The sequence below is a fragment of the Pleuronectes platessa genome, chromosome 9, assembly GCF_947347685.1.
Source record: "Pleuronectes platessa chromosome 9, fPlePla1.1, whole genome shotgun sequence".
In the NCBI taxonomy this organism is placed as follows: domain Eukaryota; kingdom Metazoa; phylum Chordata; class Actinopteri; order Pleuronectiformes; family Pleuronectidae; genus Pleuronectes; species Pleuronectes platessa.
The window spans coordinates 12,309,092-12,336,834 of record NC_070634.1 but is presented as its reverse complement, the minus strand read 5'-3'; the positions used below and the strand labels follow the sequence as shown (position 1 = coordinate 12,336,834).

The 27,743-nt window shown below is 40.5% G+C and overlaps 2 protein-coding genes across 3 annotated transcripts; both read left to right on the top strand.

Annotated features, from left to right (window-relative positions):
* Window positions 1–4,675: 4,675 nt before the first annotated feature.
* plin3 (perilipin 3) lies at window positions 4,676–16,393 on the top strand. Of its 2 annotated transcripts, none has more exons than XM_053430206.1 (8): window positions 4,676–4,816; window positions 8,787–8,876; window positions 9,122–9,317; window positions 9,644–9,726; window positions 10,849–11,080; window positions 12,706–13,052; window positions 13,359–13,577; window positions 15,514–16,393. In XM_053430206.1, the coding sequence occupies exons 2-8, from the start codon at window positions 8,808–8,810 to the stop codon at window positions 15,652–15,654; spliced, it is 1,287 nt and encodes a 428-aa protein (XP_053286181.1). In that variant the 5' UTR covers window positions 4,676–4,816; window positions 8,787–8,807; the 3' UTR covers window positions 15,655–16,393. The 2 variants fall into 2 exon arrangements, with proteins under 2 accessions (XP_053286181.1, XP_053286182.1); XM_053430207.1 differs by lacking the exon at window positions 4,676–4,816 and adding an exon at window positions 4,823–4,982.
* Window positions 16,394–16,628: 235 nt separating this feature from the next.
* zgc:77486 (uncharacterized protein LOC405808 homolog) lies at window positions 16,629–27,076 on the top strand. Its single transcript, XM_053430221.1, has 6 exons — window positions 16,629–16,784; window positions 17,932–18,131; window positions 18,491–18,602; window positions 20,922–21,049; window positions 21,517–21,624; window positions 23,569–27,076. The coding sequence occupies exons 2-6, from the start codon at window positions 17,972–17,974 to the stop codon at window positions 23,715–23,717; spliced, it is 657 nt and encodes a 218-aa protein (XP_053286196.1). The 5' UTR covers window positions 16,629–16,784; window positions 17,932–17,971; the 3' UTR covers window positions 23,718–27,076.
* The last annotated feature ends 667 nt before the right edge of the window (window positions 27,077–27,743 follow it).

Genomic DNA, 27,743 nt, shown 5'->3' with positions numbered 1-27,743 from the left:
TACGCTCTTACAGTTCATCCAAATCCCGGGATACAAAATAACTGCTCATAGCATGTGTCCATATTGGTTTTCATAAACTTAAATTGGAAAATGGATGCCTTGTCAAGCTTGATACATTTTATCTAAATGTTGCCCAACTGCTATATGGTTGCTAATTCCTTGTTTCAGTTCCATGTGATGCTGTCACATGCTTACAGTGGGCATCCTCTCCCTTTATCATTCCAGCATGACAGAGCTGTTCTCTTCACATAACGTATGCATTGGTTATGCCTTATTAATATGCTATTGGGCAAAATATAGCAAGGGCAAAGGTGCATATCCAGTTTCAACCTGGAGATGATTTGTCACCATGTTGTATGTTACAGATACCTCGCCTTGCAAGTCTCCGGAAATTTGTTGCAGGATGTCGGACATAAGATTCCCATCAATGGCGTGGTGCAGAGGAAACCAAGCAGATCAGGTCAGCTATTAACGTATGGGGAGTCGCCTCTATCGTTTCAAGGCTGCAGACAATGAGGAGCAGGAGGAGTAAACAGGAGGGGAAATTAGGGTTTCTGTGAGGTAATCTGTTCCCAGTGCACCTGAGACTTTAGAACTACTGAACATGAAACAGAGCAAAAGTTTTTCATTACGGTGCAATTGTGCTGCTGCTTTCACCGCTTAGCACAGACCAACGCAAGCCTTCAACAAATGTGCTTTTTGATAATGATGGATTTCTTATTTAAACTATTCATTTTCCTTGTGAAATGGTGCATGGACCCAAAAAACCCACCTGGGACTTGAACGTCTTAAATCTTTTATGGTGATCTCTTTGGCATCATTTGTTCGGTTTGTTGTGGTTTTTCATTGTCTTGTTTTTTTGCTAAATGGGGATATAAACTAGTTCAATGGCTATTATACTGAACGCATGCAGATGGCCGTCCATCTAATTTCTCTCGTGTGTGTCTTCCATTGTTATTATGACCAACTGATTATAGGCTTTCAATTTAATGTGGAAAAGGCTCAGGTGTCTCCAGATAAATCTTTATAAGAGATGTATGTCTTCTGCTCTCATATCTATGGACTATGGTCAAATTGCCAATTTATTGCCCTTATCTTGAAAGGTATGTCTTCAGGCAGGAAAGAGAAAGTGAGATGGGGGACTGGGGGAGGATGGAGTGATCATTTTACTCTGAGGGGTGAGTGATTTCCCTCTTATCTGCTAATCTTCAATTAGTCGATATCCAGAACAATTTTGGCTCAATAACTGATCCGTTGAGGCCGAGTGAAGAGTTGAGCAGGAACAGATGAGAGCCCCTGGGGCACATGTTGGTCTCTTTTGCACAAGAGTGTGGTGGCTCTAATGTGTGTGTGTGTGTGTGTGTGTGTGTGTGTGTGTGTGTGTGTGTGTGTGTGTGTGTGTCTTTTAGATAGGGGCACATTATGCAGAGATTGGAATTGCTTTGTAATTCATGAACCTATCGGACAATAAGATGGAAAGGAGCCATATAACTTGTCAAGACCATAAAATGTATATAAAGATAGACAACGAGTGTCCCCTCTCACAAGCCACAATATCCCAGATATGAACACTGCCGTTTTGTGCACCTATAAATGTTCTTGACCAATCGTGAGTCTGTCTCAGCTGTCCATCATCATGTTTCGCCCCTTTTTATAGCATCAAATAGCCGATCTAGACCAAACTTACTGCAAAACTTAGCTTAACTTATTTGGATCTTATCCTATCTACTAACATGGAGGAGGCTGGCTTTATGACCTACACTGCAGCCAGAATCCAGGGGGTGATTAATAATTTAAGGGAGCTTTCATGTCCTCCATCTTTATATGACAACAACACATATTTACATTTCATTATCAAGCAAACTCTTCTGGTCTTTCAGCAACACTAAAGTGGAGCTGTCATGTCGTCCATCTTTATTTACAGTGTGTGGTCAAGACCCGTCAGACTCATGTTGTAAACTGGACTGTTATCAGCACAGCCTGGATTTTAAACTCCACCAAAACAAAGCTACATTGATTCTTATTCAATGAATTTCTGATAGCAACGTTAGAGGTAATCTGTTTCCTTTGTTTGAAGCACGGTGCCGGCGTTTGGGAAAATACAAAGGGGGCACATAATGAAAACTGTAAACTGGCTTGAATAATGAAAAATCCTCTCCAAATGAAAAGGCAGAGTTAATAGAGTCTCAGTGAGGATGATACACAAGCAGCATCCAGCAGAAGGCCAAGCCACTGTGTTGGTTTTACAATGCCAAAGTATTATGTGAATTCCACATCAAGAGGAACAGTTATGCTACAATGACATCCCAGACTTAATGCATTTACAGTCAGAGCCTGTTCTCCTTTACCATGCGTGCCCCCATTTTCCTGCAGATTTTGAAATATGTAAATATCAATATGAATATTTAATAGAAAAAAAGACTGCTGTGGAGTTGCAGTGCATCTGCAGTGAAGAGATCTTAAGGATGTAAATGTGAATGTGTGTTGTTGCTCTGCGTGGGCGAGGCTAAGGGGAAAAGTTGACTTGATGGGTAAAGACTGCCCTCTCAGGGTTCACTACATCAACTGCACTTAACATGGTCGTCTGACTCTGCACCCAGCTCAGTATAAACTGTACAGGGGGGGGGGGACAGTCTCACTCAGATTTACTTGATTTGAGGTGAATTGTTTCAATATACAACAATATACAGTTTTTAACACAGCATAATAAAGTTGCTAGCATACATAAGGATATTTTAAGCTTTTTTTTATTGTGCTAAATCTTTTCATGTTTGTCAACTGCTATAACTTCTCCAATTATTAATGCATAGACAGTTACTGAATGATCAATAACATTGTATTATATGGCTGTATGAACTAATTATTATATTAACCACTATAAAATGTGTATAAATCAGAAAAACTGTTGATAAACATGGATGAATTCATAAACAATAATTTTGTACTTTGTTATAACCAAAATATATTCAATGGATTGCTGCAGCTTATGTTGTGGCTTTCCTCAGCAGAAGGTGTCCGCCTGCAGCAAACATAAAGTATTTATGGGTAAATTAAAACTATATCACTACATCTTGCATATAATTATCAGATCGTTAATCGTTTATATGTTTATATAACTGTGTTATATCAAATTACAGCAATATGAGTATCATACAAATACAACCCCCCATGATATAAATGTCCTATTGAGGTCAACTGATAAAGCTGCAGAAATTACTTTCAATCTTCAGTGGACTTTGTACAGAAGATCTGAAGTTGATAAATAAAGAATAGTTCTGCAAGGATTTTTTTTTTTTTAAATCTCACCTGTATAAGACATGTGGACTGAAGTATCCTGGCTACATGACTGTGCTTTCCCCAGCATAATGGAAGAGGTATGAAGATCATTTAGTTAAAGGTAAAAGCACCAAAAACAGTTTTGTTTTAATGAGACAACAGGACTTTTATCTGATCATTTCAGATCTGAAAATATGCATTAGTGTTATTATAATTTCGTTTCATTATACTTTATTTATTTGACAGTGTTGGTGTCTAGTCACAGTTCTGTGTATCAGAGATGACTTTGTTATATTTTCCGCTACCATTAATCATGTGTGAACCCTCGGATGTATCTGGTGTCCAAGTTTATAAAGCCATATATAAAGTCATTCAAACGAACTCTATCCACCTCCAGCTGCTACAACAGTGATATGCAGCTTTTTCCATGGAGGTTTTTTACTTGTAGGGTAAAGGGATATTTTAAAATTGTTTGTTTAACTTCAGTAATTGATCGGAATAGTTATTCCATCTCTGGCCATTATGACTGATGCATGAACATTTATATTCTAAGCAAAAGATGGAGATTATTTGAACTGTTTCCCTTACTCTTTATACTGCTCATATATATTACATGTGAAATCCTAATGGAATCTTCAAGTCTTTGTTAACTCTCCTCCAGGAAATTTGCAATAACGTATATATACATGTACTTATACAGTACATGTCCTCCTCGTCCAATGCTTTTGATTGTACCCCTGACCCTTTGTTAACTTACGTATTACAAATAAAACTTGAAACATGAACATGAAAAAGTAATATAAAAATATATTTGCACTCTCTTAACTGGCAAATAGTGTACTTTTGTGTACATTGTGTTGGAATCCTTTATGATATAAATATAGATAGATAGATAGATGGATAGATCGATTGATAGCTTTAAATGTTACAAAATGATCCAGAATTTCATCATATCAGCAAATGGAAAACAAATAACACAGTGCAACGACCTGTGTTCACACTTAATTCCTCCACCAAGAGTTGAGTTTGTTAATCCACGGATAATATGCAGATTTCTCAAAAGGACACAATAGTTACTTAATTCACACACACAACTTTTGTACCACTGCAAAAATAACCTAATATAGTCTTTTATAATAGCACCTTCCAAAATAGCCATTGAAAAGTGCTTCACAAAGAGGAAAATAAAACAAGAAAATAAAATATATCTATAATATATATATATATAAAACAACAAATGATGTAATACAAAATCTAAAATTATTATTATTAAAAGGATAAATATTATATATGATACATATAAAATAGGTGTAGTGTAGCCCATCGATCTCTTTTGTAGCTTCCTCTGCCTCTATGTTCTGCAACGTGATTGGTTCAAAGTTGCTAAGACAGTCCCACACTCCGCCCTCATTGGTCAGCCTGTGTGTGAAATCCTCAGCCCCGCACAGGGAGAGACAGGGGGCTGATCTGGAGACTGCACCGGTTCACTGACCAGCAGGTCACCGCAGGACAGACCAACAACAACAGCCAGCACCCAGAGGTCAGTGATTCAAAGGCTTCGCCCTGTTTTTTTATCGTCTTTATACCAACACCTCCACGTGTTAGCCCCACCAGCTAAGTTAGCCGCTGTCAAACTAAAATCACTTCCTGCCGAGGAGACGTGTCGCGTGTGAACTGAAGTAAACAGGAGCAGTTAGTAAACACAGGTTAGTAAACACAGGTTGGACGAGTTGTGTGCTTATTGTGTGGTTGAGGTTAGGTTGTCTGTCCTTGTCACTCTTGTCGGTTAAAGTTCATCAGCCATAAAGTAGAGAGGTGACAGCTGCTGACGTCACACACTACGCCCTCACCTGAGAGGAAGCCAGCTGAAGATCAATATGTGAATTTATAGGAATATTTATTCAGATATCTATTTTACAATATATCAAGACTCTGCAACTTATAGAAACAGAAAGTATCAAAACTTTACTGATGTAAAATCAACTTTTCAGTGTCACTCACTTTCTTTCTTTATATTTGTTATATTATATTATTTATAAACCTAATGTTTGTAATGTCTTATTTCTGATATGTTTATGTATATATCTGTGTATTTAACTATACTGTCTCTTTAGCTTCAACATTTTTGTATATAAATATATATATATATATATATAATTGAGTAAATAAAGTTGTAAAAGGAAAAACATCAGCTGAAAGGAGATCACTGGAAAATCCCCTGACCCCTGATCAGGGTTATGAGCACAGTCGACATCAGACATGTTCTAAGAAGGTTGTGACAGACGTGACCTGTGTCTGCTCCACACTGGATTCCTTCTGGACTTTACTTCAGGGACTGCCAGCAAGTTTCCTACCAGATGTCCTTGTTTAATTTGTTGTGCTGAAGCGGTGATTTCCAAACCTATCTAATAATGAAGCAGCCTCCTGTGTCCACATGAGTTATGAGCAGCTCATCCAATGAGTGATTTTCAATTCCTCCAACTGATCCATGTGAGAGAAATTGATTGGCCAGAACAGATGACATATCCATTGTCTCATAAGAAAAAAGAGCCGCGGCCTAATCGTGCTTTGACTATCACAAGGTGACTTGGAGAATCTGTGCTTGATCTCATTGATCTGTGTCTGTCTACAATATTATAGACAGAAATGATAAAACAAAAAAAATACAGTATCATTTAATAAACTTAACCCTTCTCCCTTCTCTGGTTAATTACCTCCACCAAGAAGTTATATTTTCATCCCTGTCTGTTTGTTGGTTGTTGTTTTATTTGCTTGTTAATAAGATTACTCTAACATTACAAGACGGATTACAATGAAACTTGGTGGAAAGGTGTGGTATGTGTTGGGGAAGAAATTATAACATTTTGGTGCAGATCCAGATCAGGGTCAGATCCAGTAAATTCTTGTAGCTAATTTTCTATCACTGATTTCCAAGGGAATAATTCATCGATCTTAAAACATTTTCAGAGGATTGATTTTTGTAAGTGTGTGAATTTAAGGTGAACTCTCAGCCTGGGCAGAGGTATTCGCTCTACTGAGTGACATATAGTCCACTCTCTATTAGTTATGTCCACATTAGCAAATGTCTCTGTCTGTTTGGATCATGGACAGCTGCAGTCTCTGTAACCCACTCTTTAGTTGTGATATTTCGTTTGTTTCAGCTCTAACACTGTCCCATTTGACAAGTGTCTCAATAGTTTCCTGGCGATACATCAGCTTGTGTATTATTATCAAAGGTCACACAGTGTTTCACTTTCTGAGCGAGCTTAGTCACTATTCATTTTCCCGAAAGGGGATGATGTGGCTCAACAGTGTGAGGATGTGACAAACAATCTTACATCGAATGAGGAAAAGGCCACATTGTCTCTTCAGCTGGACTCGCGTCAGTGAGAGGGTGATTTCTGAAAGTTAGAAACCGTTTGTCCGTGTTGCCCAACAGCTTTCCTCATCATGTGAAACTGTGTCTTTGAAACTTATCTTGGGTTCATCTCAATCAGATATCAGAGACCATAGTGTAAGATGTTGCTTTGGAATACAGCCAATGAAAGTCTTATCGTCAACTGCCTTTCAGAAAGAGAAAGAGGAAAAAAAGTTGCTCAACAAAGCTGTTGCAACAAAATGCAATTCGCAATTAAACAAAAGCATCAGAGAGATCGCCTGGAACTGTAGAAAGCATCAGAGAGAGTATTTTATTCACTGTCGACATCTAGAAGAATAAACAATGGCTCTCTGTATAAGAAGGTCCTCTGTGGTTATAACGTACATGTATTTTTGTCAGGCAGGAAGGCTTGATTTTTTGTATTGGGCGATATGGCCAAGAGTTATATCAATTGATATTGACAATAAATTATCATAAACATCACGTTCGTAATTCTTTTAAGTTCAAAGACGTTTTGGTCCTGTGTGAAGGTTGCTGTTTTAAACTCTAAGACGAAACGTCACAAATCTGTGGGAGAACATTAAATAATAATAATAACGATAGCGTTAAGAAAAAGAACAAGAAAACATGATATTGATCACAGGTCACAGCTTGTTGGATTCAGTCGTCATGCTACTGCTCATGTGTCTCCTGCAGTGGGATCACAAAGGTCACGTCCTTTATTCGGACTCATCTGCCATATACACATCAGGTGGAACGTGGCAGATGTTAACAGGGTTGAGGTAAAGACAGGTGGATTGGTGTTCACCTCTGTCTCTCTGCGCCAACCGGTAGAACACAGACCAATGCTGCCCAAATGCTGTAAGGAGGTGGAGGAGGTGGAGGATGTGAAAGAGGAGGAGAAGGAGAAGGAGAAGGAGGAGGAAGAAGGAGGAGGAGGAGGAGGATGTGGATGTGGTGGAGGAGGAGGAGGAGGAGGAGGAGGAGGAGGAGGAGGAGGAGGAGGAGGAGGAGGAGGAGGAGGTAACTGCAGGGAGGTCTTTCTTATCTACTAACTCCATTTTCCTCATCTGCATTTCTTTGACTGCTAAAATTATCAATTAATCTTCCAGTTTGTTTCCAGATTTAAAGTATTAGAATTTAGTTTAGTTTTTTGCATTCAAAGTAAAACGTGTATATTAAGTACATATTGTCTGTAATTCATTTTTAATGTAATGCATTTTCTGACTAAATGCTGCTGTAACGAGTTAATTTATTTGGTGTGGGATTAACAAAGATTATCTAATCTTATATATGATCTGTGACGTATTAGGTCACTGTAGAGCAAACACGTTCTAAATATACATTTAAGAATAAAACTTCAAAGCAGTTTAGCTGACTTACCATACAATTATTTTGATAATCAACTTACCATTAAAGTCACCTGAGCAAAAGTTCTGGTTCTGAAATGTAAATATTTGATGCTCCTATGACAATGAAGTTATTATATTAGGGTTTTGGACTGTTATTTTCTAAATGAATATTTGGTCAATTAAGCAAGTAATTATCATGACAAGGGACAGAAATAAAACGTACATATAGTGCAGGGATGTAATGATTCTCTCAATCCAAGTGTTTGTGTGTGATGTGCCACTATTATATGATTAATTTCTGTTTGACTTTCTTGTGCCGTAGGGAACTTCATAGATGCATATGCTACACCTTGATCAGCCAAAGATCACTAAAAACATAACATTTTCATGAATGAATCCTAAATTGTTTTCCACTCTCTCTACTCTCTATCTATCTATCGGCATGCTATCATGCAAAAATACAGCTGTGGGAAAATAGACAAATAATTAACACTCTAAATGGTATCATTATCCAATGTTTATCTCAAAACACAGAGACTTGAATCGTTTACATGGCTGCAACATTTTTACTTTAGGGGTCAGTTTCTTCCTCGTTGCATCATGGTGTTGATAAATAGATTTAACATGGCTGCACTGCGTCTGCCTTTATAACACTCTCTGACCAGACAGCAATTTCCATTTCACTTCAACAAAGAATCTCAGAGAGGAAAGACACAAGTTGTGCATATGAAGCAATGTGAGGTGACTCACTGATTCTGACTGTCCATATTCTGTGTCAGAGATTGAATCCAGCAGTCACAATGGCAGACAGTGGGAAGACTAATGAGAGTGGAGCTGCAGCAGCAGAAGCAGCTAATGGAGACCAGCAGGTGAGGAGCGCTGTGACCCAGAATGACACCCATTACAAAACTGAGGCCTATTATGAACTCATTTGACACTTTGGCACACTCCATTTTGATGAGCTACTTAAGGGAATCACCCATTAACCCTGAGAGCACACCTAGACTGTACTGAATTGATGGTATTGATATGCGAGGATTTATAGAGGCAGCATCGTGCATTTCTAAATTATTTTCAATGACAGCAGTGGTGGTTCTGTTAATATTTCTCCTAGAATGTTGTTTCCAGAGTGAGCAACTTGACACTGGTCAGTTCGGCTTACGAGGTGGTTTCCAGCGCCTACACAAGCACCAAAGACAGCTCGCCCATGCTGAAGGGGGTGATGGATGCAGCAGAGAGTGGGGCCCGAACCCTGGGTGCAGCTGCCACCACCGGGTCCAAGCCTCTCCGGGACATTATAGAACCACAACGTGAGTTCTTCTCCCCTGTGAATAATATGATGTAATATATGTGCAACCACAGCATTTGAATTAAGTATAATTGAATATCAGGTCTTCTTGTCACTATGCGGCTAGAATACAACATAAGACTAAAAATAGGTCTCTTCTTCTGAAAGCAGAATGTTTACTCTGAGTTTCAGAGAAATCATTAAAGCCCTTCCAGCTCCTGATGTACAGTAAACATGAAGCGGTTTAATGACTGTTTTTGTTGTTTGCTGCTTTGCTCCCCTCCGACCAATTTAGCTGATGATACTTGTTATACTTTTATTCAAAGGAAAATATTCTGTTTGTGTCAGTTGCCACAGTGAACGAGTATGCCTTGAAAGGTCTGGATAAGATGGAGGAGAATCTGCCTATTCTTCACCAACCAGCAGACAAGGTTAGAAAAAACCCATACCACTTTAATGCAAAGAATACATTTCAGATAGACTTTTACATAGTTTTAATTCTTTCGCTGCTGCTATTGTTCTTCTCCTTTTTTGTGAATTGATTTGTTTACAATAATCACTTTCTGGCTACATCCACACTACTTTAGTTTGGAAAAGGCAGTGTCAAACTAAAACGATCTCTCTCTACTCGACCATATTGCCTCTGTATCAGTTTTAATCCCTGTCCATACTAACATGACTGAAAACGCACGTCATGTGACGACTCACGTATAGTGGGCATGCATGTCAACAGGAAAGCCTGCGCAGCCCGGCAGGAGTGACCTTTGTCCCTATTCAGGGGCCGCAATGCATAGGAGCTGCATTTTAAGGAAGGATGGCGTCACAGTGGCGTGACTAAGCTGTCTTGTTTCGAAGGCTCCTTCAAATGTGGTTGACAAATGCATCCTTCCATTCCTGAGCAATGAAGGACCAATGGGTGAATCTTTGTTTTGCCAACCTATCCCATGATTCATTACACACAAGTGACAAAGCTAACAAGGTAGCAATTGGATTTACTGATCTGTAGTAGGTGCAGCAGCTCAAAGAATCTAACAATTACAATAGCAAGCTGGTGACGAATAAAAGGAATCCTTCGTAGACTGAGAAGGTCAAGCCGAAATGAGATGGTCTGGTCTATGAACCATTACCAACTTGCCCAGCTCCTACTATCACCAAGCTTTCATATATCGAATAGTCTGTGAAACTTCAGGCTCCTGAATTAGGACACAGCCCCCTACAGGTATCCATAGCAACAATTTATGAAGAGTTGCTTTTACCTCCTTGTAAAATAACCTAGCCATGGGTTAAACTGCCAACAGGCACCAATGCAAATGATTGGAGTTAAATGTTGACAGATATGACCAGAGTATAAATATATAATACACTGTGGGGTGTCCTTAAAAAAATCAAACAAGCCTCCACTTCTCTTACTGGTGCACCCGACTTTATCACTCTGTTAGCTGCTCCTTGTCCCAAACGCCATGTCGCTTGATGGGATACGATCTTTGTAGAAAATGTTTGTCTCACCACCATAACTCCAAGACTATCTGATAATCTGTTCTTTTGTTTCCAAGGTGGTGTCGGACACAGTAGGTATGGTGTACCAGTCGGTGGCAGGTGCCAAAGACACTGTGATGGGGGCTATGATGGGTGGTTACGAGCTGACCTGGGCGGCAGTCAGCGGAGGTATCACCAGCGTCATGGGCACCAGGATGGGCCAGATGGTTAGCAGTGGGATGGGCCTGGCGCTCAGCCGATCCGAGGACTGGGTTGACCACCACCTGCCAGTCACCGAGAAAGAGCTGGGTCAGTAGCTGTCCTAAATGTGGAAAAAATAATCAGTCCGTGAAAACAGTAGTTAAACCCATATGTTTCCTGCTGAGATGGAGACAGGTGTGTTTTGACAGTTGGATCAAATGAAGCTGAAACCAGGCTGCAATTGAAATTAATTATGCAGGACGAGTGGTCAGTTTTCTTTTGTTGTCGTAGATGATGATCACGTTTTATTGAAAATTTGATTAAATCTTTTGCTCCGTCGATCATAAATGAAAACAAATGGCATAAAACCAGTAACAAGCTCAATATAATTATGTCACACACCTTTACCTTTAAGATCCATCAATCAAATATTTTTTTTCAGCCCTATGCTTTTGTATTTTATTGTAATTTTTTTTTTTACATATTACAAACAGAGCAAAGTGTAGTGTTTTCCTTGTTCCTACATTTTTTATTTGGTAGCTGCTACACCACCATGATCTGATTTCTGGCTCCATTTTCACAAAGATAGGATTTTGTCCCCCACTGCCAAACTCAAAGTATATGAACGACATAGAATCCCATTTACTTTCAGTGAGGCCTTTATAATGTTTCAGTTTTGTTTTTAGGAAAATCATTTTTTCAATTTCATTATTATCTTTATATCACTTACATTACTCCAACATTGATTTCCCATATTATAGAGTAAGCATCCAAATTGCATCTGGCATCACTGCAACTCACTTAAACTTGATTTATTCTAATGGTAATGTGTGAGCATGATGGCATTAGCACTATTTTCCATTTACTTTGAGAGTCAGTAGCTGGCACTCGGTCTTTGCTGCGTTGATCTATAGCTCAAACAGCAAATCTAATGATGCTTTCCACTTAAATGATCACTATAAAGGCAAGACAGTGTGATATGGTAAGATGGGAGTGATCATGATAAAGTGTCTGGATCCGGACACATCAGTGGTTCAAGCTATTCATAGAGAGGGAGGCAGGGCACTCCCAGTCAACTTCCCTTCTGTTAGCTTGGCCCATGAAGCATCCACAGTTTCCAACGCTCACAGTTTTGACACCTGCTACTGTGATGTCATGTTCGGTGACAACCTGCCATACTCGTATAGCAATAGGCCGTCCTGTTCTCTGGTTATGGATATGAAAATGATTCGTCTGCAACTATAATCAGCGGTAGCAGCAAAAATACCCATAATGGCAGATAAAGTATCTGTTTATGTGGTTACTGTGGCAAAGACCCACCAAAGTAGCTTTTAACAGAGGCACATGGAGACTGTTACTCTGCATGCCTCTTAGCTTCCACAGACCGATGGCTGGGGCAGTGAAGTGATTCTCAAGTCTTCTTGTCTCTCCTGATCAGATCAGCTTTAAGCATCAAGTAACCTGCCATGAACAGATGTTTGGTTTAAAGGGGATGGATCCCCCTCAAGCCCTTACAAATTGCAGACAAGCGATAATCATACCTTAATACTTTAAATCATATTAAAATTCAAATGTATGTACATCGGTGGCCTGCTTTGAAATAATTAATTCTGAACCATCAGTAATTTGATTTTAAACGTATTTCGCAGTTTCACTTATTATACATGAATATGAAAATATATACTGATCAGTTACACCATTTAAACCAGTTACCATTTTAATATTTCTCTCAGCTGCTATCGCTGAACCTGCCAACAGTGAGGTAGAGGTGACGACCCCGTCCGACAAACCCTGCTACTTTGTCCGCTTGGGGAAACTTTCTGCCATGGTCCAGGAGCGAGCCCTGCAGCATTCCCTGGTCCGTGCGCGGCATGCCAGGGATGCCACCTACGCCGCGGTGGCTCAGATGACCAGTACTATGGACCTGCTCGAAAGTGCCCGGACCAGTCTGGGTACGGCCAGTCACCAGATAGGAGGAGCCTCCGAGCAGCTGCTGCAGCGCTGGACAGAGTGGAAGGAGAAGCAGGCTGGAGCTGGACAGACCGACTCCGAGACGGATGGGACCAAAGATGAGACTGAGGTCAGGGCTGAAGCAATTGGATATTGAACAAATGTATTCTAATCGGATTATGTGTGCATTTCATAGCATTTACAGCGCATGGACTGTACAGGATGCACACTCTAGTGTCTTAGTATATTACATTAAAAAAAGAATAAAACTGAATATGATCCCATTTCTCTGAGATGGACAAAAGCAAGAGATCTCATCAACAATGAAACACACTTGCATTTTAGAGGCTGACATTGTGTTGTAATCCCTTTTCGGGAATTATGTGGAAATGGTGTGATATCATCAATTCATTTATTAGTCATTTTCTGTTCACAGCAGCTGGAATGGCGGGCCCTCTCCATGGTGCGTGGTCTAAGTGAGCAGCTGCGATCAGCATGCTCCAGTGTGGTTTCAAGTGCTCAGGGTTTGCCAGGTGCCGTCCAGGACCAGTTGACCAGCGCACGACGATCAGCTGAAGAACTGCACTCCTCCCTGGGGAGCGCCAGCACTCTGACACCTGTCCTCCTGGAGCGGAGCCGTCACCGCCTGACCCAAGTACTGATTCTGCTACACTTTGTTTAGTGTGGTGTTTTATTCTGCTGCATCGGCTCAGCTAAGAATAGTTCAGTGCTTCATATTTTACACTCTTTGTTTCAATACTATCACTTAACACAACTAGAATAGCCCTCAGAAGAATGGACACCTCTGCCGAGGCCCCGCAGTCTCCTTATGAGACCACATATAAATTCACTAGCTCCAGATTTTTATTTAGATCTGCACCAAAATTGCACTCATAGACCTGTCCTCCAAACATGTCCTTATTTATTTATTTTTTTATTTGCCTTTATTTAACCAGGTCGGTCCCGTTGAGATACAATGACCTCTTTTCCAAGGGAAGCCTGGCCAAGACAGCAGCATACAAAAAATGTCAACAGTCACAAGACACACAAAAATCACATAACACAGATCAAATAAGATAAGTTCCCTGTTCCCTTAAGATAAGGCAACAGGACTAAAGCTCCGGATTCCCACCAAAACAAGAACAAGTGCGGTATGAAGCCGCTCCAATTTCTCTCACACGAGTCTTCAAAGTTTCAAGGTTTATGAGCTCCTTTAACTTAAGAGTTTTTTGCAGTGCATTCCAAGCAGCAGGTGCAGCGAACTTAAAACAGTGCTTACCAAATTCAGTGTTTACTTTGGGCATAACTAATAAATAAAGCTCATTTGAACGTAAGCAGTAATTGCTCTGGGATTTAAAGATGTACTTACATAAGTAGTGGGGGAGCAGACCCAAGATAGCTTTATAAATAAAAATATGCCAATGTATAAGGCGGCGTGCTGCCAGAGATGGCCACTCAACTCGAGCATATAAGATGCAGCGGTGAGTGAGGGCTTTACAACCAGTGACAAACCTTAAGGCACCATGATATACAGTGTCTAGAGAGCGCAGACAGTTAGCTGGGGCATTCATATACAAGAGATCACTGTAATCAAGTACAGGGAGGAAAGTGGTAGCAATCAACTTTTTTCTGGTAAAAAAAGAAAAACAAGATTTGTGACGGAAGAAGAATCCCAGTTTCACTCTTAATATTTTTACCAGATTTTCTACATGTGGTTTAAAAGAAAGTCGATCATCAATTAAAATGCCGAGATACTTGTAACAATTCACAAGTTCAATTTCATACCCTTGCAATGACAAAATGCTGGGTGGAGACACAGGCACTTTTCTGCCATTGGAAAATATCAACAGTTTGGTTTTGGCGGCATTCAAGACAAGTCTTAGTTCAATGAGCTGATTTTCCACAAGGTTAAAAGCAATTTGTAAGTTGCCAAGGGCTTCGGCAAGAGTGGTGCCACAACAGTATATAACTGTGTCATCAGCATAAAAATGAAATTTGGCATTTGGGACGTTACTGCCCAATGTATTTACATAAATAACAAACAGAATCGGGCCAAGAACTGAGCCCTGTGGCACACCAGTAGAGACATTTAGCAGTGTGGATGAGCTGCCTTCAAAACAAAGTTATCATCAAGATTCATGAATTATTCTATGAGAACTCGAACCATTGAAAAACACCATATCTCTAAATGTTGAAAGTGCAAAAAATATTTACATCTTAGGGGTAGTTCCTTGGGTTGTACTCTAGCCCTCCACAGCATTTCAGGGCATTTGGTTGAGCAGTTTTTTGTGGAATCCTGCTAAATAACAAACACTTACAAAGTCTAAAGAATTGTATTGAATATAAATTAAACAGGAAACTCATGCAATTACTACAGTAGCATTCAGTATTAGTGGTATCTAATCATTTATGTGTTTTTATCCAGCTAAATCAGTCAAACATGCTGTATTTAGTAAATGTGCACAGCTAAAACGTCGATATTACCCACCCACAATAAAGCTCAAAATGTTTTGTAGGTCAAATATTTGCTTGGATTATGTGTGTGGTTAAGAAACTGTGTTAAAAGTTATACTCAATGCACTTGTTCCCAGGTTCAACAGTCTCTGGATGGCGTCATGGAGTATCTGCTGAACAACACACCACTCAACTGGCTGGTGGGGCCCTTTAACCCACTGATCACTGAGAGGGCTGAGGAAAAGGTGGCGGTGGAGCCTGCTGGCCCAAACAACTAGATTTCAAGACCTGGTCGTGTTTCTCCTTCACCTTATAATCAGTGTGGCGACAGAGGGCCGAGGTTTACTGTGGATGGACCATTCAAAGAAACCTTTCATATATTTGCTTTAACGAAAGATGGCTTATATTTGTATAATATTGTAGTCATGATTCATTTATTTTGAACTCGTACGTTTGTGATTTAGATGCTAGTTGAATGACAACTAAAAGCACTTTGAAGGAAAGAGATTCTTGAGATTACATAATAATGTTGTTAGACAGTGATGATATTATTGGAATAAAGTAATAATTCAATGATTTTAAAAAAGTGTTAATACTATGTGAATATAGTTGTAGAAAAATAAATTTTTGCAAAAATAATGAAAAAGAAAAATTAATAAAAAAGAATCTAGGAGAATCTGTGCTCGTTAAAGTCCTGAGGCTTAAGATAATGTGGCACTGATGAGCCAAATGATGAAATATATCATTATTTGTGAAATTTACACAAAAGTATAAAAACAAGATGCTCGACATTTCTCATTGTAACGCAGGCGACAAGCAGATCTTGTGATTCCCCCTCTGAAATGATGCATAACTTTTTTTTCGTGAGTTTATGACTTTATTCTTGAAATATATTTACTTTACTGTTGATGATGTAAAAGATGAACAGGTGTTTTACATCTGTTGTTAATCTGTACCTGTATTGCTTTTTTGAAAGATTTGCCTTAGTGCCTTCAAAGAATAAAAATCATTCCTGGAGCTAAGAGCACTTTAATGTTTCCCTTGAAAAGGACACGTGCACGCATCTTTAGTCACATGTACTCTGCAGTTGTTTCTGGATCTGCAGTTTTAATGTCAGTGTATTTATGTGCGTGCGGGTGTGCCATGAAGCTGTCAATCAAGTGGTATGTCAATAAATCGCCGACACACACTTTGGACATATTTGGTGGTGTTGTGGTGATGTGTGTGTGTGCGCGTGCGTGTGCATGAGAGATAGCCGGTTTGAAGCGATGCTGGGATGACGTCATGGTCGTTGTTTCGAATGTCGGGAGCTAGCGCTGTGTAGGAGGCCGCGCGCTCTGCTGGGGACTCGACTGGTACAGACCTGAGGTCCGGGCCCGTCGACAGCCGCCGGTACTTTGACCTCCAGGTACTGTATCCTCCCCGCCCCGCCGTGAGAGAGCCCCGCGGCGGCTGGCGGCTTCAGAAAGCAGCCGGGACCCTGGGGGGACGCGCTGTGTTGTTGGGCTGGCTGATGAGGCTAGCGGCGCGGCTAACGCTAGCATGCTAACATCAGCGTTTATTCGCTTTAAAACCAGCGGATCTGGATAGAGTCTGTCGCTCGGGACGCTTTGCTTTTCTGTTTCCTTGCTTTTTTTCAGCGCGATTGAAGAAGACTCGTGAAGTTGTGTCCTTCTCGTGGTGTTTGTGTTTAATGTCAGACAAACAAAAAGCTGTCCAGCCCAGGCTGTTTGCTAATGTTACAGTATTTGCTCTGAGCTACACAGGACCCCGATTGTTTTCTGCTGCGGACGAACTCCGGCTGGGGACAGTCGGCTGTGAGTTGAGAGTTGAGGGATCGTGAGCGGTGTGTTGTTAGCGAGGGCCAGGTCATCGGTTCGTTTGGGTTCGGTGTAAGTTTCCTGATGGTTTGGTGGAGACACGTCTGTAGCTTTTGTTGTTTTTATTGTTAACTTTGTCCTGGAACTAAACACCTTGCTGTGTGCGGCCGGGGGGGAGGGAGGGAGGCAGCTGAGCTAGATCCTCGTTTATCAGATTGTAACTTGTTTTTTTCTCAGTCTTACCTTGAACCTTTCGTTGTACTCAGCTGATCAGACATTGTTTCTAACAGAATTACAGCCTAATAATTTCCCATGCTTTCAGGGAAGCATCCTATTATCAAGTGGAACATTTGATCTTGTATTTATGACCTGTCCCAAGTTGCCCTGAATGATAGACATCGTTTTGTGTGGAGCACATTCAATTGTAAACTTTAGTTGGAGTGTTGGTTCTCAGTTAAGTGTGACAATGTCCAGTTCTGCTTTAGTGCCACAACTGGACTCTGTTATTCGGTTGAGGGTGTTGGGCGTAAACTTAGTTGATGTTAAAAAATCTGAAACATTCACCTACAATGAGTGGGTCTTATCCCTTGGTCCCCACATGTTTGTGCCAGCTCCACTCTCATGCTCCAATGCCAGTCTCCAAGCTCTTTTAGCTTGAGGACTAAAGTGTATCAGACAGGGACTGCTTATCATTTTCACTAACTTCTGCCCCCCCCCCCCCCCCCCCATTTTCAGGAACATCCTCTCCCATCCCCCTTACCCCCTCCGCCAGAGCATGGCCCAGGAGACCAATCAGACGCAGGTGCCAATGCTTTGCACTATGGGATGCGGTTTCTATGGTAACCCCCGCACCAACGGCATGTGCTCGGTCTGCTACAAGGAACACCTGCAGAGACAACAGGGCGGGGGGCGATCCAGCCCCCCGGGAGAGAAAGGTAGGAAGATGGGAGAGACGTGACCTAATAAAAAGTTGGGGGAGGCTGGATCTGGGTCTGAAAAGTAGAAAAGATAAGCAGGATGTCACGCAAAATCTCTATAGGCTGTGTGGAGAAATGCTCGAATTTGCTAAAAGGGGTTGGAGAACTGATGTAGCAATAGCTGCCTGCACTGTGGCATCAGGAAGCAAGAGAGTGACATATCCATCTGCTGTTTCTCATTAACTCAAAACACACCTAACCTTGGTAGACATACACAGGCAGTGAGTGGCATTCAATAGGAGTTTAAGTTCAGGGTTCAAAACAACACGTTCCCTGATTGTTGTCCGTGATGTCTGATTGTTCTTTCCCCCACACAGCTGCTACATCACCTGCAGGATCACCAGGTTCAGCTGGTGTGACTGTGGAAAGCACAACCCCAGAGCCCAGTACAGAGGTAGCAGGGACCCCACCCGAGGAACCAACGAGCAGGTATGTTGACTGGCCAGAGGAAAATCACTCAGACCTGTTTTCTTCTACGAATACATTGAAGTAAATTATAAATCAGATATTCAGTGTGCATTGTAAAATATTTCACATGGCCAACAAAACTAACTATTGATATGAAGATGTGGAAACTTAGCCTGAACATGTTGTTTATCATTATATTGGACATTGTACTTAATTGATCATTAAACTATGATTTAATGGACCTAATGAGTAGATTAGTTCATCACCAGCTCCAACACATTATGTTCTGATGTGCTCTCATTAGTCCCCCTCAGTTAATAAGAGTATAACAGCTTGTCTCGGCAGAAATCTGAGATGGTAGGGTATGCTGTGTGTGTGTCTGTATGTGTGTGTGTGTGCCTGTGTATTTACATCTTGCTCATCAACATACAGTCTATTGGGATTATATTACAATAATTGTACATATATTACGTATATAACCAGACCACTCTGCTCTTTGCCCGATTACTCAAAAAAGTATTGTACGACAATATGCTACGCTCATCTCTAACCCCATTTTACGCAGGAGCGCTGTAATCTGAGATATTGCACACATTAGAATGGTTGTCAGCGAGGCACAATACAACACAAGGCCAAAACAATGCCTTGTATGAGCCAACATTTTATTTAGTTCTTAGAAGAAATAGTAATGTATGAAAATCCTCTTTTGCTTAAGGTTGACACTGAAAGAAAAAGCTGAAGTGTACTGTAATTGAGTTTTAAAATCTTGCTGAAGGGCCGGTTGTGAAAAATTGCTGTGTAATGTTTAATAATATTTGCAGATCTAATCCAATTTTTTCATTTAGCTTAATGGTCGTCTCCCGTTATGGTTAGCTGCAGATATGCCAATAAAGAAGGTTAGGTTAGGTTACTTTATTTGTACCCGAAGGTGGATTTGTTTTGCAGCAAAATAGATGAATAAATTGTAAAATAGATTTTTATGTTTTATTATTTGTACCGTTTTGAAGAACGTGTGACTGCTGAGACAAAAACGTGAAAGATGTCTTGGGAGTCCCAAGGCTGTTTAATAAAATTTTTTATGAACTATAACCTGCTGTTTGTGTTGGATTGTGCTAGAGATGCAACTGTCATTTGTTTAAAATAAAACAAACAAACAAGAGCAAAAGACCAGGGTACAAATTAGAAAAGAAAACCAAATAGAAGATTGGAGGGTTAAATATTTGAGCAGTAAATAAATAATACTCACGTCTACATTTTTAAGTTTTATGGGAAACAGACATCACACATTGTAATGCACTAGTTTTTGATGGGTGGATTCTTTCCAGAATCTTCCAATAATTTGTTCAGACAAATTTGCAACTGATGCTTCTGCATAGTATTATCATCAATACTTGTTTCCACTGAACATTTTGTTGTTGGCCCTTTCTGTTTATAATTGCATGAGTCCTGTCTGTTGTGCTATCTCTTCTCATCAAAGGTATTTCTCAGAGTAGTTTTTCACAAAGGTGCTGACGATGCACGATTATCTTTTCCCCCTTCAAATCAAATTTATGCCACAAAACGAGAAGAAAAAGTTTATGAATAGATGAGCGTTATTGTTTGTGTCACTTTGAAAAGCTGCTAGAGCATCTAGTGCTGTTTTCAGACATGACCTGTGGGTAAAATCTGGAGAATTGGCTGCAGAGTTTATTCAGGGTTTGCCTTTTAACACATGCACAACACACTTCTCTGAACGGGCGCGTTTACTAGAGCAACAAATCCTCCGCATTATTCAGGCAAGTGCAGACAGAGGCAGGAAGTGACTAATTAACTCCGCTGCAGAGATCACGCAGACACTGGTGTCAGCGCTTATCACCAAAAGCTCTCCTGACATCTTTATCGGTCACTTCTAAGTGTCTGTCACTGCCTTTTCAATGGGAGATTTTTGTGTTTCTTTTTAGTTTTTCATCATTGTATCTGACGCATTTTAGAAGCAGGGATTTCCTGCAGTGTTCACACATCGTATTCTCTTGGATTTTTTCGGACATTATACTCGGAGGCCAGGCAGTGAAGGTCCAGAGAGACTGCCGAGCATCTCACTCTGACATTTGCGTTCGGAGACGCACCTCTTCTGTAGCAAATACGGAGGAAGTGCAGAGTTCAGTGCATGTCTGAAAGCGGCCTGGGTTGTGTGTGAATTTTAAGAGGGGTATCACAGATATTTTCATGCAAATAGACATGAATCTCTGTGCCATACATATACTGCCAACTGAAATAAAGCTGCGTTAATTCTGCATTTCTTTTATGAATAAGAAAATAATTCCTGTGTGGTCTTAACTTTATTTTGTGTTGTGATTTCAGCCCTAGTTCTCCCAGCCCAGTAACACAGCAGATGACCGCAATGAGCATCTCCCAGGATTCGGGAGCTGTAGATCCTGATCGAGCAGATGGCGAGGAGGGAGAAGAGGAGGGCACTTCCAACAGCACAGGTAGACGTCGTCGACCTACTATTCTCTTTTGCCAATCGATTCACATGTCGCATGATATGAGTTGCACATGGAGGACACTCCTTTCGTATGAATACACAGACAAACAAAAGGAATTAACTTGCTACCCTCTACCCCCCATTTGTCAGTGGTCTGCTGCTGGTTAAAAAAACATGGAGCTTCACTCTGACTCCATTCAAACAGAAAAGAGTATTCAAGGATAACACCGCCTCAATCAAGAGGCAGTGTGCAAGAAACCTCCTTCACCTTGGAACCTGTAAAGCTCTTTTCATGCATGACTTATCGTATGTGTCCTTTCCCTCTGGATTCAAGAAATTCCCACTTTCAAAAATATTAACCACATTTTCAATGTTTTCCTTGGGTTTCTGTTAGCCTCAGTATTTTACCAATAAGTGTTAAACATATATGTTATTATTGTTTGTGACGTTATTGTTCTCCTTTTCGTCCAGAGCCACTGGGGGAAGGGGCACAGGCTTCATCTGATGGGGACCAAACCCCGGATAAAAACAAGAAAAAGAACCGCTGCTTTTCATGCCGAAAGAAAGTAGGCCTCACTGGTAAGGAAGAGAGGAAGTTTATGGACCGCACACACACACACACACACACACACACACACACACAAAACTGTGAATTCTTCCTTTTTTACTGGTAAGGTCCAAAGGTTTGTGAGTCATGAATGTCCCTTGCTGGGACTTTACTCCCCTTATCTGAAAGTCATGAAATTCAGAATGGTTAAATACACAAATAACATTGTTTTTAATAAGCTCTTTGTTATTGTGCAGCGTCTTTATGTTTTATGACCCTTTGTGTTACAAGAACAGACATTACGCATTAGGGGTGTAACGGTACGTGTATCTGAACACACTTTTACCGAACGAATGCAGTGAGTCGACGTGCGGAGCTTATTTGTGTGAGTCTTAAATTCCAAGGGACAACTTTAGCGAAGGACCGGATATGCTGTTGGCTCGTAGTCATAGTGAACGCAGGCAAACTGGAGTGTGAAGATCCTCCCTCATCATTTAAGTCCGCTGTATAATGACGAAGCCAAGACGAGGGGATCGTACAAAGCCGACTGCTATCGGATGTGTAGCTGGTTGCACATCGAACATGGAGACCTGTTTGAAATGGCATCACCAGAGTGATGTCCACTAACATTAGTGGGAGAAGGAAAAAACGAGTTATGTGCAAATCCAGCTCCCAGCGGCATTAAAGCTGCCGTTTGCAAATAATTCAGACGGTGTCAAAGCAAAAAACCAGCGACATAGGTGTTTTTATGACAGCAGACAGGCAACCGCTACCTGTTGTCGAGAAAGCAGGGTTCCAACACTTACTCAAAGTAATCGAGTCCCGTTTGAAAGTTCCCTGATGGAAAGCATACCCAACTGTGACCTCAAAACCGAGCTGCGTACCAAACCGTGATTTTTTTTTTTGTGTACCGTTACACCCATATTAAGCATTGATTGTTTTTAATATCATAGCTGTGTGAAACAAGATGCAACCATTTCCTCTCTGTAAAGAGGACAATACTCGGGAAATGGAAAAATCGTCTACCTCCCTGTCACATATACATAATTGACTGATGGATGCGCTGTATTTGTTATCAAGGAGAGTGCATCCTCAATACTTAAAAGCTGCGATAAGGGACTGGATGCTCCATAGACCTGAAGGATGTTAGTATGTGCCAAACCTAGCTACCAAACCTGATTTTGAGTAGAACCTGATCCAAGACATAATATATGAACTTGATTCAACTCGAACCCCCGCCTCACCTCATAGTGTGTTTTGTTTTGTCCTTTAAGGTGTCATCTGTTATTGTTGGTGTTTGTCTTCTTTTTTTTGTCTTCTGAAATTTCAATATATATATTTAAATAGGAGGCACTGTGTTATTGCCATTCAATCTTCCTGTCTTATAGATTTATTTAAAAATACCTTCAAGGGATTTACAATCTAATGCCTGTAAACCACCTTCTCAAAATCTTTCTACCAGGCTGTGGTTTGTTGTTAAATACTCCAAACCCAAATACTTTAGTGCAGAGAGAATCATTCTGCAATTAAGTGGTGCATTTCACAGACCAAAGCATTTCACAGTGAACTGCTTGGCCTCCATTTTTTCCAGAGCAGAATTGCCTGACAAGAAACTCCAGGGAGACTATTTAATATTGAATAGCTATATTTGTGTATACGCCTCATCCTGATCACAATCCTCACTAAGAAACTGAAAACGACTGAAAACAGTCTGATAATGGCAGTATCCTCAGGGTCCAGTCAAACTTTGTTTCATTTACACACCTATATTCATTTTCTGTTTTCTTTTACTGTATTTTTATTAATATCTCCAATTTAAAAGCAGATATACCTAGACAGGGCTGTTGGGTGTTCATCTATTAACCTTTCCACCTGCAGATCTGCTCTATACAATAATGAATGTGCCAACTCTTGAAATGATGTTCATTATAAAGCTTCTGTGTTTGACTGTCACTGTCTACTACTCTTTATTAAAGGTTTTGACTGTCGCTGCGGCAACCTGTTCTGTGCCATTCACCGTTATTCCGACAAACACGACTGTCCCTATGATTACCGGAGTGCAGCGGCTGCCCGCATACGCAAGGAGAACCCGATCGTGGTGGCTGAGAAAATTCAGAAGTTATGAGGACTTGAGTGGATCAAGAGTCTCTCCTACTTTATGAATTTGAACAATGGCGACTTGGATGAAAACACCTGATATCATGGCTTCATTTGTTCATGGTAATCTAAGATGGGCGGGTTGGGGTGGTGAGGTCGCAGCCACTGTCCTGACGCTTCCCCAACTGGCCTCTCCCTCTCTCTCCGCTGGTGACTATGGCTGAACCTGTGTGTGTGCGAGTTCTTGTGTTTGTATGAAAGTGTGTGTGTGTGTGTGTGTGTGTTGAGAGTCAGGGAGAGAGCCGTAGAGGCTTTGTGGACATAAATGTTGCTGTGTGGTAAGGGAAGGCATTTGATTTTTTTTTTTTACCCCTTTTTGTTTCTCAACTTGGGGGATCGTGTGGTTTATTTTTATACAATCCCTGTAAGATGGTTGAAATGAGACGGGGATAAGCTGTTAAGGAATGTGTTGCAGCCTGGATAACGACACAGAGGTCAATTTTAGGGTCTAGAGAGTTAAAAAGAAAAAGAAAAAAAGATTTCATGTATCAGCGAGACCTTTTAAGGGCTTTGGAATATTTTGTTTATTCTCCCAGACTGAAACTGATGTCAACTCTGTGTCAATTTGGCATTTTATTTTTCTCCTGCCCCTCCAACCTTTATCCCATGGGTCACCACATGTTGAACTCCCACTTCTCAGCATTTTCCAGAAATGTTCTTTGATATATTGACTTATCATACTGATATTGGGTGCATGAACAGCTAATGGTGGGGGAAGGTTGGGGAGGGACTGTGTAGGGGAAACTGAGAACCTTGACTTAACTGAGTGATTGAATAATGTGTTCTTTTTTTTCCTGTTTTAAAGAGCGTATGACATCAGAAGATCTATATTAATATATTGTAGTTAGCTTGAATTGTGTGATTGCATTCTATTTATTTTTTATCGTTTGGTTGGTCTGTGCTGGAGGATTGGCAGCATGTGTCAGCAAATCATTGAGATGTGCATTTAACCTTTGCAATTATATTTAAGTAATTCCATCTTAATTATATAACCATTGAAGAAAAAAACACACAAGCTCCGACATGATGGATTAGAGTCCAGTTAAGCCGTTACAATTACGATTTTGCAGTGAAATGTCCATTGTTCTGGATTTAGAAACTAAGCACAACAAAGTGTGTCAACTTCAGATCACAAGATAATGTGCCACACCTACTCGGTTTTGTTCAGCATCTGGGTCATTCGCAGTTTATATTTGATGTATACAGGAGCCTCGCTGAGGAAAGGGGCCTCGTGTTGGATCGGGGCGTTCTCCTCGAATCCCCTTTAATGTTCGATGGAGTCCGAGTGAAGCTCCACGTTTCTCTAACCACCAGCAGACCACTGACACATGCTGAATGAAAACTGACCTGGGTCACAGCGGTTACTCCACATACTGACACACCCCCTCAGCTAATGTAAAGATTGTTGCGATGCTGCAGAGCTGCTTGCTGTGCTTATACAATGTGCTCAGATTCAGACGAGTCCTTTTACTATGAAGATCGCTTCTAGCCAGCTTCTTCTAGGAAGATCCGACCTACTTGCATGTGTGCAGACAAACGTATGAGGTACCATATCGTAAACTGACTGCACAGTCCGAAATGAAGCTGGAATGTTTTAAAAAGCCACAAAGCAGTAGCACAATGCATGGCAGCAACCTTGAGGTTCAAGTTAACAGGACTCTAAAGTGTTTTCTTCCAAATGTAAATACCATATGGCTCCTATTCATATAGTATAATCTTATTGTAGATTTCTGCCAGGTAATAAAGGTGGGGGACTAAGGTGAAGAATAGTACTATGTGTATAAAAGTGCTTTTCATAATTATCCACAAAAAAGAATTTGCCTAGAATGGCACAGAATTTTCTTTTCCCAACTTGTTTCCCCTTTTATTTGCATCTGCCTGTATCATGTTCAAACAACATTGAGTAGCTGTTTTTACCATGAGTATCTCAACAGACCACGTGGCTTCTTCTTTTTTTTCAATACCAGTCCGATTATTAACAAACCCCTTTGAGCTTAATTAACCTCGATGAATTACACAGTATTCCAGTCCGTTCTTTTACCATGCTATTGAAGTCTAGTCATAGCATATAACCCTTAATATTACAGAAGATTTAAAAGGTTTTGTGAGATGTACACGGGCAAATGAGGTTACATTTTTTTCCTTATCGTCAAAAGCTTTCCTTGTAAATGATGCTTGATCTGGAGTTGCAAGGTTTTTTCAGAGTATGTGTGTTTGAAAAGCCAATGCAGAATGGGTTGGACATGAATGACACTTCTTCTTGTACACACAGAATATCATGTTGGACCTAGATGAGTTTTACTCTGGGCGCCTATGATTGGAGAATTGGCCTTAACCAGGATTCATGTGAAAGTCTTGGCAATGATGATGGTGAACATGTCTAAACGACTGTGATTGAATATACAAGACTGGGACGGTGTTGTCCTGGGATGAGTCATGTGAACCCCAAGCTGTGAAAAACGAAAACACGAAAAGAGTCAATGTGGATTCTTAAGTGATAATTATGTTGTTGGGGCTTGTGGTCGGAGCAGCGCTGCAGATTTGTGTTCCCTGCATTGTGCCTGCTAGGCTGACGACCAATTCAAAAATATTTTTTGCATACAGAGTGCTCAGTTATTCCGATTGAAAGTGCTGTCAGAGAAAAAACTTGTGTACTTGGGACGATTGTAAATCATGTGGACTTCATGGTTTACACTTTTCTATTGACTGCTCATCACAACTCCCTCGTTTTGTTTTTTAAGACGTGAGCAGTTTGAATGTAAACCACCATAATTCACACAATGACATCCTCTATCAAACTACTCAGCCCTAATATTGATTAGGCCCAATTTTCTTACATGCGATTTTGGACAGTTGGATAGCTAAAACTGTTGTTTGTGGTGAAGGACTTGGCACCAGCATTTATGGCAACCATACCTAAGTAATCTAGATATTATCCGTACAATTGTTTTCTCTGTCTGTTGCTCTGATATGATTTTGTTGTTTTCAGTCCCATCTTTTTCGCAGAACCTTTCATAATCAGTGTCTTCATCATGCAGGGGTTATGCTGGATCATTGTGATAATCCTGAACATTGTGATGAGTCTGCAAACTGCAGAAGGAAGGACAGAAGATGTTTCAATTTGTCTTATTGAGGTGAGCTTGAGGGACATGAAATGAAATCTACAATGTTCACAAAAGCTGTAGCTCTTGTCCCTTTGGCACTCCAGTCCCCCAGAAACACCACCAGATATCTTTTTATTTTCTTTTTATTTTTAAAGATTTAGGATTGTATGATGTGTAAGAGTAAGTATTAAAACAATAAAATCACAAAGTTTATTTTAAAATACACTTGTCTTTTGTATTTATTTTTGTGTTTTATTAGTATATTTCAGCACAGGGGTTAGTACTGTAGCCTTGTACACACTGCTCTGTGTTCAAATCCCAGTCCGGGCGTGATCATTCTGTGTGGAGTTTACATGTTTTCCTCATGTCTTTGTGGAATTTGTTCAGGTACTGTGGCTTCCTCCTACAGTCCAAAAACATGCAGATTGGGGTTGGGTTAAATGGAGACTATAAATCGACCGTCGGTGTGATTGTGAGTGGTTGTGTGTCTATATGTTGGCTGCAGTAATATGCTGGCGACCTAGTCAAGGTGAACCCCGCCTCTCACCCAATGTCAGCTGGGATTGGCTCCAGTACCCCCTGTGACTCTTAGAGGATAAGAGGGACGGATGATGGATGGATAAATATTGAAAGGCTGAAATCCATCATCTTTTAGTAGATTGTTTTAAAAGTTCTGTTTCTGTATTCACTGGTGTACAGTTGCGAACACCACTGGTTTCGTTGCTTCTCCAGATGGTAAATATATGAACTGTGGCCTCACTGCTATTAACAAAACAGTGTAGGCGCATATGGTACAACACAACAGCACATAATGTACTTTGTTGTGTGGTGTAACAGCAATTGCCTGAATTAAATACACTTATTCTGTCCTTTGTATTGCAGAATTAAAT